Here is a 9,892-nt window from a genome sequence, read left to right as displayed (position 1 = left end):
ATGTTTATCATTTCTTTATGTTGGGAACATTCCAAATCTTCTCTTCTAGATATTTTGAACTGTACCATAAATTATTGTCCCTTAGTCACCCTATTGTGTTACTGAACACTATATCTTATTCCTACTACATAGTTTTGTATCTATTAACCAATACCTCTTAAGCTCCCTCCTCATTACCCTTTCCAGTCTCTGGTAATCACCATTCCACTGTCTACCTCCATATGATCTCTTGTTTTTTACTCCCATTATGAGCGAGACTATGTGATATTTGTCTTTCTGTGCCTGACATATTTCACTTAAATATAATGCCCTCCGTTTCCATCCACATGGTTGCAAATGACACAATTTCTTTCTTTTTTATAGCTGAATAATATTCCATTGTTGATATGTACCACATTTTCTTTATCCGTTCATTCATAGATTGACATTTAGGTTGATTCCATATCTTGGCTTCTATAAACAGTGTTGAAATAAACATGAGGGTACAGTTATCTCTTTGCTATCCTGTTTTTCTTTCTTTTGAATATATACACAGCAATGGGATTGCTGGATCATATGGTAGTTCTATTTTTAGTTTTTGATGAACCTCCACCCTATTTTTCCATAGTGACTATACTAATTTACATATTCACCATCAGTGTAGAAATATTCCTCTTTCTCCATATCCTCACCAGGACCCATTTTTTTTTTTGTCTTTTTGATAAAAAAACATTTTAACTGGAATGAGATGATATCTCATTGTGGTTTTGACTTACATTTCTCTGACGGTTAATGATGTTAAGCATTTTTCATATAGCTACTGGCCATTTATACATCTTATTTTGTGAAATGTCTATTTAGATTTTCTCCCATATAAAAATCATGTTATTGTTTTCTATTGAGTTGATTGAGGGCTTTATATATTCTGGTATTAATCCCTTGTTAGTTGAATAGTTGCAAATTTTTTTTTTTTTTTTGTAGAGACAGAGTCTCACTTTATTGCCCTCAGGTAGAGTGCCATGACTTCACACGGCTCACAGCAACCTCTAACTCTTGGGCTTACGTGATTCTCTTGCCTCAGCCTCCCAAGCAGCTGGGACTACAGGCACCCGCAACAACACCTGGCTATTTTTTTGTTGCAGTTTGGCCGGGGCTGGGTTCGAACCCGCCACCCTCGGCATATGGGGCCGGCGCCCCACTCACTGAGCCACAGGCACCACCCGAATAGTTGCAAATACTTTCTCCAACTGTAGGTTGTCTCTTCATTTTGCTGATTGTTACATTGCTGTGCAGAAGCTTTTTAGCTTGATGTGATCCCATTTGTTCATTTTTGCTTTGGTTGTCTGTGCTTTTGGGGTCTTACTCAAGAAATCTTTGCCCAAACCAAAGTCCTGAAGCATTTCTCCAATGTTTTCTTCTAGTAGTTCTACAGTTTCGTGTTTTATATCTAAATTTTAATACATTTTGATTTGATTTTTGAATGTGGTGAGAGATGTATGGTATTTTAACTCTTCACTTGTGACCATATTAAGAAATAATTTTACATAATGACTGAGTATACACATCTATACATACCACATGCAATTTAAACCATGCAATTTAAGCTCATGAAACGATAGTTGTTCTTATTATATTTATACACCCTGATATTTTCTGTTATACTATATGATTTTGTCTAATGCATTTTATTAAAATAAAATTCTAGCTGCTCCCATTAGTGGGTCACAAGATGAACTCTGACAAACACTGCCCCTGAGCCTACGGCCCTTTCATGATTGCAATGAAGCTCTTCTGCATTGCGGTCTGGAGTATATGCATATTTCTGTATATCTCCAAGGCGGCAGTGGGAGGGAAAGTCTTAACCCATTTCCCAGGAGGATGAAGTGCCTTGCCCCAATCACAGAGATTGTCAGGGAAGAACCTTGGGTCTGATCCAGCCCTTGTGAGTATAAGTCCCACATTATCCACAGTGGATGGATGGCACATACCATCTGGATCTGTTCTGGTGCTTGGAAAGTGTACTTGACAAATTTGTGAGGGTTATAGCATGGAAAGCAGCAGGGACTCAGGGGGTGATGGTAGGGGGTTGGATGCTCTCTTCATGTGGCTCTATCAAGATCTTATATTCTAATACAGATGATATATAGACTTATAAAAATGATACTCATGCCAGGCATTTTGGGTCCTATAGGAAACACAGAGGACTGAGGTAACATCTGGACATTTGATCCTCACCTGAGGCCTTTTTGGAAATGTTTGGGCTTTCCTTGGGCCAGTGAGCCAGTGTGTGTCCCCTGAGTCCTCATGGAAAACTCTGAGAGAAGGAATGCTTCCTCTCAGCATAGGCTGGCCAACATGGTGTAATAGATTGGCCAAAGGACTGGACTGTGTGCTAGATGAGTGTGCAGATGAGTACTCTGTGCGCGCACACATGTGTGTGTGTGAGAGAGAGAGAGAGAAGGAGAAGGGGGCAGAGGCCAAAACAGACACAGAAGTAAAGGGAACAGAGATAAAGAAGGCAAGATAAAGGTAAATGATCTGGAGCAGGAATGTTGGGTTCTTGTGTGGGTGACTCAGTTAGAGATGGTGGAAATATGGAACTTTGAAAGTGCAGAAAGAGGCGATTTGGGGCAAAGAGACCTCCAAGCACACCCCAAGTTTCATATCACTTGAGCTCATTGAGTCTATACGTAGCAGGCCTGGTCAGATCAGCACCATGGACAGTGGCACCACCGCCACTAAACCCAGCAGGAGTAGCCATAACCCCGCCCTGCCCCCTCTCCATTCCAACCTGAGTCACTAACCACTCCTTCCTCCAGCCTTTCAGTCTCCCCAACTGTGTATTGAGAGGTGGAAAGGGGAGGGGGTGAGCTGGCCTTTTGAAGAAGAAAATTGTGCAGTTTAGGGTAAAGGACCATAAACATTCTGGCTGCATCTGGGCACCAATTAAGCACATTAAGGGAGGGAGCGACACCAGCTAAACAACCCAAGCTCATAAAGGCATCTAATTACTTGTACCCACGTGGCCATAGTCTCCCTACAAATATAAAAGGGCTACAGAGGTCCAACAAGCAAACATCTGACAGTGTCCACGGCACACTCCATTTAGACAACTTCATTCTCAGGGCCTCCTGCCCCTACGAAGGAATCATGACGTGTGGATCTTACTGTGCTGGCCGAGCCTTCAGTTGCCTTTCAGCCTGCGGGCCCCGGCCCGGCCGCTGCTGCATCTCCGCCGCCCCCTACCGCGGCATCTCCTGCTACCGCGGCCTCCCCGGGGCCTTTGGCAGCCACAGCGTCTGCGGGGGCTTCCGCGCTGGCTCCTGCGGTCGCAGCTTCGGGTACCGCTCAGGCGGCGTGTGCGGGCCCAGCCCACCCTGCATCACCACCGTGTCGGTCAACGAGACCCTCCTCACGCCCCTCAACCTGGAGATTGACCCCAACGCCCAGTGCGTCAAGCACGAGGAGAAGGAGCAGATCAAGTGCCTCAACAGCAGGTTTGCCGCCTTCATCGACAAGGTGGGTGCCTGGATCACTCCCTTCCTGAACTCCCACCCATGTGCACAGCCAGGCCTGGGCACTGAAGGGGGAGTCAGAAGCAGAAAGAGCTTCTGCCTGTCTGCCTGAGATCCCTGTCTGATGGCAGAGGCACACAGACAGAAGACAGACACAGTCAGTCCAGACCCAGAAAGACTCAGCTGACACTTCAGATAGGCTGAGCTTACAGACACAGTTGTGCCCAGACCACACCTCAGGAGCACAGCTGGACTTCAGGCGGTTGGGGGACGGATACAAGAGCTGCTGCTGAACTCAGAGACGTTTTTTACAGCCCTGGGCTGGGGACTGTGTTCCTCCAGAGAGGCTGCAGTGCCTTGACTGCCACATGCAGTGAGGCAGGGTGGCCTGTGACAGCAGCTCCCTACCTAGGCCTGTCCCCAGGCACCCCATCTGTGACCTGAACGTGGTGCTCTGCCTGTGAGGACTCCTGCCTCAACTGGCAGCTCAGCAAGGGGCAGAGCCCTCTATGTGGCCCTGACACACGCCACAGGGACGCATCTGGTCAGGAGGACTCAGCTCCCCTGACATAGCCCAGCACAGATCCAATCCCCGTTGGCAATCCAGACATAGATCATGATCAGGAAAGCCAGGAGCGGCCTGGCCTCCCACTGCCCACCTCTGCCCACTCTGCTGAGCTCTGGGTTTGGGAGTTCCCCTGAAAGCAATCACCCCACAGAGCTGGCTTAAGGGGGTCAGGAGCCATCAGACCCTCATCCCCACCCCAAATGGCAGGTGCGCTTCCTGGAGCAGCAGAACAAGCTGCTGGAGACCAAGTGGCAGTTCTACCAGAACCGCCAGTGCTGCGAGAGCAACCTGGAGCCGCTGTTCGAGGGCTACGTGGAGACGCTGAGGCGGGAGGCCGAGTGTGTGGAGGCCGACAGTGGGAGGTTGGCAGCGGAGCTCAACCACGTGCAGGAGGTGCTGGAGGGCTACAAGAAGAAGTGAGTGTGGACAGGACTGCTGCTGGGCACAGACGTGGGTGTAGGATACGCACACCGGTTAGACCATAAGAAGAACTTCCAGCTAGGGTGAAGGCTCAGGAGCAGCACAGCCTGACCGAGTGTTGCAGGAGCCCTTTCTTGTGCAGTCTCTCCCAGATGCTGGCAGAGCTGTGGCTCCCCGTGAGCTATGTGCACCCTCCTCCAGCCTTCTCCTTCCCCCTGCTCTGTGGGAAAGAAGTCTGTGGTTGGGGCTTCCTGATGTGACCTCATAGCAGCCCTGGGAATAGGACTGGGAGGTCCCGGAAGATTAGCACTCTCAATCAACCCTTCACTACAATGTGGAGAGAGAATCCCAGACATATCCCAAATCCAGCCAGAAAGGGGATTCCTAATAATGCCACCTTCAGTCATATGAGGGGCTATGGGTTCTGCAGAGCCCTGTCCTTCCCCGATCCCCCTCTCTGCCCTCTCCTCTCTTTGATCTCAGGTATGAGGAAGAAGTTTCCCTGAGAGCAACAGCTGAGAATGAGTTTGTGGCTCTGAAGAAGGTGAGTAACATGAGAGTGGGAAACACAGACACTCGGATCTGAGAATGACAGACTCTTCTTGGGGTGATGGAGGGGACTCAACTTCAGGGTGGGCTGAAATGACCTTTCCAAACCAGGCTGGGAAATTCCCAGAGTGGCAGGCCAGCTGGGGTGGCACCCACGCCTTTGACAAAGGCAGCAACCTGGGAATATCCACCTGTCGCTGCCCTGGACAGGGGCACGGCTGCATTGACCTCTGGATGACTTACTCTCCTTCTGAGGCCGTGGTCTGTGGCCAAGGTCCCCTGGAGCCATGGCAGCTTCAGGCTGTGTTGAGGGACACTGCAGACTATCTCACATTTGAGGACACAATCCCAGGGTCTTTGGGGAGAGTGGAGCAGAGCCAGTATTGGCAATGTGGCCCCTGGAGGATCACTGGGGAAGAGGGAAGGGCCAGGTGACAGAGCTGGGACCCAGTCTTCACAGGCTTCTTAGAGCAGGAGAGGGGAGGAGATGGTGTGTCAGGGATACAGGGGAGAGACTGGCGAGGCATCTCCCAGGCATGAAGAGGTCTGTTCTCAGAAGGAACGGGGATGCCAGGTCATCCCAGGAGAGGGCATAAAGAAGGGGGGCGAGGTGCGAACGGGAGCACTAGGGAGCCCGCAGCCCTGGCCATGTGGAGTGGGTGAGGGGAGACAGGGGTTTGCGTACTGGACGTCCAGGGCCCTCTGAGCTGCCACACTCCTCACCTTTCTAGGATGTGGACTGTGCCTACCTTCGCAAGTCAGACTTGGAGGCCAACGTGGAAGCCCTGACCCAGGAGATCGACTTCCTGAGGCGGCTGTATGAGGAGGTGCGGGGTCGTGGGCCAGGCAGAAATCTGCAGCCAGCAGAGGAGAGGGAAGTTGGGTGGGGGTTGACCTGTTGGGCAGGGATGTGGTGGGCGCTGCAGTCCATAAGCCTCTGAGAGGGGGGAGGCTGTGAGGTGGCAGGGCCCGAGGGTCAGGGAAGGTCTGAGAAGAGGTGCACAGGCTACGGTGGGTGGGGCTGTGGCCTAAATGAGCTCCTACCACCCCTCTCCCCACCTCCCGCAGGAGATCCGCGTTCTCCACGCCCACATCTCAGACACCTCGGTGGTTGTCAAGATGGACAACAGCCGAGACCTGAACATGGACTGCATCATTGCCGAGATTAAGGCCCAGTATGATGACATTGCCAGCCGTAGCCGAGCCGAGGCCGAGTCCTGGTACCGCAGCAAGGTGAGTGGCACAGGACACCTGTCTCCTAGACATGGCAGTGGGAGGGATGCAAGGTGTCTATTAGAAAAGGCTTCTTCAGTCTGGGGATTCTGATCCCAGGGATGGTAAGACAAGGGCTGCCTCCATGAGGTTGGGGTGGCAAGGCGGGACTGCCACGTGTGGTTGCACAGGCTGAGCACTGCACAACCTGCACAATCACCCTGCTGTCCTGAATGAATGACATGTCCCATCCCGAGCCTCATGAGTGTCTCTGCTTCCCCCAGTGTGAGGAGATGAAGGCCACGGTGATCAGGCACGGGGAGACCCTGCGCCGCACCAAGGAGGAGATCAACGAGCTGAACCGCATGATCCAGAGGCTGACGGCCGAGGTGGAGAATGCCAAGTGCCAGGTATGGGTCCCCTGTGCCCAAGACCACAGAGGCTGAGGCCCTACCCTGTGTCACACCCTAGCCCGGGTGTGCCCTATCTGGGTCTCACCATTCATTCCATGCCCATTTGTATATGTAGAGTCCCTTGTTCTGGTCACTCGAGGACAGCCATGTGATAAGGCCAGAGGCTCTGTTTCTGGGGTGTTCTCAGCTGGGTGGTAAAACTGTACAAATTCAGGTAATGGACAGAGAGACCTAGAACCATAATGAATCTTGTTCTCTTCTGGGCCCCCAGAACTCCAAGCTGGAGGCTGCCGTGACCCAGTCTGAGCAGCAGGGTGAGGCGGCCCTCAGTGACGCCCGCTGCAAGCTGGCAAGTCTGGAAGAGGCCCTGCAGAAGGCCAAGCAGGACATGGCCTGCCTGCTCAAGGAGTACCAGGAGGTGATGAACTCCAAGCTGGGCCTGGACATCGAGATCGCCACCTACAGGCGCCTGCTGGAGGGCGAGGAGCAGAGGTGGGTCCTATATCCAGTTTACTTTGCCAGCTCTCGCTGGGTTCTCAGCCTGCCTTGTCCTCACATTCTTGTCACCACTCAACTTTCGTGTCTAACACTCTCAAGCCTGCAACCGGACACTTAATTTGTGTAAGTCCTTTTAGTCTCATCTAATCTTTCTCAGTCTCTCCTGCTCCCCCAGGCATGGATCTGTGATGGAAGTCTTATGTTAAAGTGACTTTTGAATCAAGGGTCTGGCAGTAGCCACCGTTGTTCCTGAAAAGCCTACCTGGGGCTTGCGGTACACTAATCCCTCCCACTAGTCTAGTTGCACATACCCCTCAGGATTCCAGCTGGCTCTCGTGGTCTGGCCCTGGCTCTTTCTCTGCCTCCAGCCTTAGCCCTGGAAGTTCATATTTAGCCCCTAATGGCTACAGAAGATTCCATCAATGACACTGATCTATTGCAATGACAATGAGTGGTCTTCCATTGCAGCAGGTGGGACTGAGTTAAACAGAGAGCAGGGACTCGTTCCTTGAGGCACATATACCTTCTTTTCTTGCTTTGGAGGTGGGAAGGGAGAAGACCCAGTGGTCATTCAGCCTTCCTGTGGCCAGAGGGCCCCTATAGTGTAGACTTTGTGCCTACAGCACTCTTGGAACTGGAGCTCATCCTTTGCCTTTGGTTTCTTGCCCTAGTTGGTCAATCGGTCACACCCTGAGCTTGTCCTCTTCTTGTGTTCAGAGAGGGCCTTGACTTGGGGGATAGGATAGAATGGTTGAGGGGAAGGATGCAAAGGGGGCATCCTGTGTGTTGGGGAGCTGAGGACACAGGTTTGGTACCTGAAAGTCCAAGTGATGACACAATGAGTCTCACAACAAACTCAAGTGATTCTGTTGGAAAGCTCAGGGCTGCTGGGTCTCTGTGTGCCTAGGGAGTTTCATTACAGGAGACTTTGGGACCGGGAGCCTTGTCTTGCAAGTCTGAATTTAGAGGCTGGAGAGATATGTGAATATAGCCCCGGAGAGTGAGGAGCCACCCCTCCACCATGCGAGGCTCTTGGAATGAGCTCAGAAGCTTTGGCATGGGCTGCCCAGGGAACCTGGCCGATTCGAAGATGGGCTGGGGATATACTCTGTTCTGTGGCTGGTTCCTTAGCCACTGTGCCTTCAGGGAAACTCTGTTGGTTTCCTTTGGGAAGACAAGATTGTGTGGGAAGGAAATGTGGGCTGGGTGCAGTTAGTCAGGCATTGTTTTCAGGCAGTGGGGAAAAGAAGAGACATAACTCTTTCCTGATGTAGGACGTTAAATCTGCTCTCCAAACCTTTCTACAATTTGATCAGAACCAACCTAGAATGGTGGGAGCTGATAATTCCCAACCCACCAGGGACTAAGCACCATAGGCGTGTTATTTGACTTAATGCACATGGTAGATCTCCAAGTAGACTGTCCTCATAAAGGCGCCTAGGCAGAGAGGGAGGCTGAGTCCCAGGCGGCACTGCTGGCAGGCGTCTGTCTCCAGGCCCTCCTGGTGGCTTTAGCTGGTGTCGCGCCATCCTCTTGGCGAGCAACTGGAAGGCAGGCCGCGGTGGCCCCTTCCGTCCTGGCCTCATCGGCGGCACTGACCTGTCCTTTTCCTCTCCCCACAGGCTGTGCGAGGGCGTTGGCTCGGTGAATGTCTGTAAGTAGTTGGGCCTCTCCTGCGGGGCCAGGGCCAGGGCCGGGCGCCTTTGGCGGGGAGCGTCCCTGGGTGGGGTAGGGGAGGGCACTGAGGGGGGGCGGGCCTCGCGCTGGCACGCCTGGCTGTGGCCATTCCCCACGTGCGCCTCTGTCTGTCCCTCTCGCAGGCGTCAGCAGCTCCCGCGGTGGCGTCGTCTGTGGCGATCTCTGCGCCTCGGTTACTGCCCCTGCTGTCTCTGCCAGAGTCGGCAGCGCCCCGTGCAACAGCAGCGTGGTGGTGAGCGCCCCCGACGCCTGCGCCCCCTGCGTCCCCGCCAGCTGCCTTAAGCGCTGCTAGGTGGCTGCGCCTCCACAAGCGACCGTCACCCTCACCCTCCGCTCAGCCAGGACCTCGAGTAATCGGAAAGCCCCGCCCGCGCCGGCCGCCAAGACCCGGCGCCCTCCCTGCTGTTCTCCACCCCGCCACGCCGGGAGGCCAGGGCGGGCCTGGGTCTTTCTGTAGCCTTTCCTAGTCGTCCATTTGTTGTCCTGAGGATTCGTCCTTTTCCTTCGCCTGCTGTCTGTTGGATTAATTGGTTCCGTCTGACCCCTTCCCCAAACTCGGGTGAACAGGACAGGCCCCCCGAGTCTCCCTGCCTGCACTGCCCCGACCCTGCCCAGTGGAGAGGGGAGCGCTGATGCTGGCTTTCCTGTAACTCTGCCAGGGAAGTGCTTGCGGGAGAGGCGGGCACCTCCCTCCCAGGGCTGCCTGCCCATGGCTCTCCCTCCTGCGTGTCTGTCTGTGTCACTCTGTGTTTCCAATAAACTAATTGTAGCGAATCGAGCCTGGTGCCTCAGAATTTTGAAAATGCCATGGCCTCCTGTGATAGGCGTTGCCGCCTCGGGGCCTCTCCATCCACCTGGCATGCACTGCAGTCATTTTCAGTAAGGGACAATGACTGCACATCCTGCTGCCCATCTGTCTTGGAGCAACTCGGCCTTGGGGAAAACAAGGGCCGACTCATGGAGCCAGGGAGTTGTAATGGGGTCGTGGTCTAGACCAAGATTTCTCAACTGCAGCACTACAGACCTAGTGGGAGAATCTT

At 52.9% G+C, this 9,892-nt stretch overlaps 1 protein-coding gene across 1 annotated transcript; it reads left to right on the top strand.

Annotated features, from left to right (window-relative positions):
• Positions 1–3,129: 3,129 nt before the first annotated feature.
• On the top strand, positions 3,130–9,607 carry LOC128562712 (keratin, type II cuticular Hb6). The gene is made up of 9 exons (XM_053557931.1): positions 3,130–3,498; positions 4,270–4,478; positions 4,966–5,026; positions 5,763–5,858; positions 6,100–6,264; positions 6,528–6,653; positions 6,928–7,148; positions 8,777–8,808; positions 8,975–9,607. The coding sequence occupies exons 1-9, from the start codon at positions 3,130–3,132 to the stop codon at positions 9,142–9,144; spliced, it is 1,449 nt and encodes a 482-aa protein (XP_053413906.1). The 3' UTR covers positions 9,145–9,607.
• The last annotated feature ends 285 nt before the right edge of the window (positions 9,608–9,892 follow it).

This window comes from Nycticebus coucang, chromosome 12 (assembly GCF_027406575.1).
Source record: "Nycticebus coucang isolate mNycCou1 chromosome 12, mNycCou1.pri, whole genome shotgun sequence".
In the NCBI taxonomy this organism is placed as follows: Eukaryota; Metazoa; Chordata; class Mammalia; order Primates; family Lorisidae; genus Nycticebus; species Nycticebus coucang.
Note: the sequence above shows the minus strand (reverse complement) of the source record. Positions and strands in the feature narration are given on the sequence as shown.

Excerpts from the sequence above, each read along its gene's own strand:
- LOC128562712 (XM_053557931.1), top strand. The coding sequence starts at position 3,130 with ATGACGTGTGGATCTTACTGTGCTGGCCGAGCCTTCAGTTGCCTTTCA. Across the intron at positions 6,265-6,527 it reads AGTCCTGGTACCGCAGCAAG|TGTGAGGAGATGAAGGCCAC; the intron begins GTGAGTGGCACA and ends TGCTTCCCCCAG. Across the intron at positions 6,654-6,927 it reads TGGAGAATGCCAAGTGCCAG|AACTCCAAGCTGGAGGCTGC; the intron begins GTATGGGTCCCC and ends CTGGGCCCCCAG.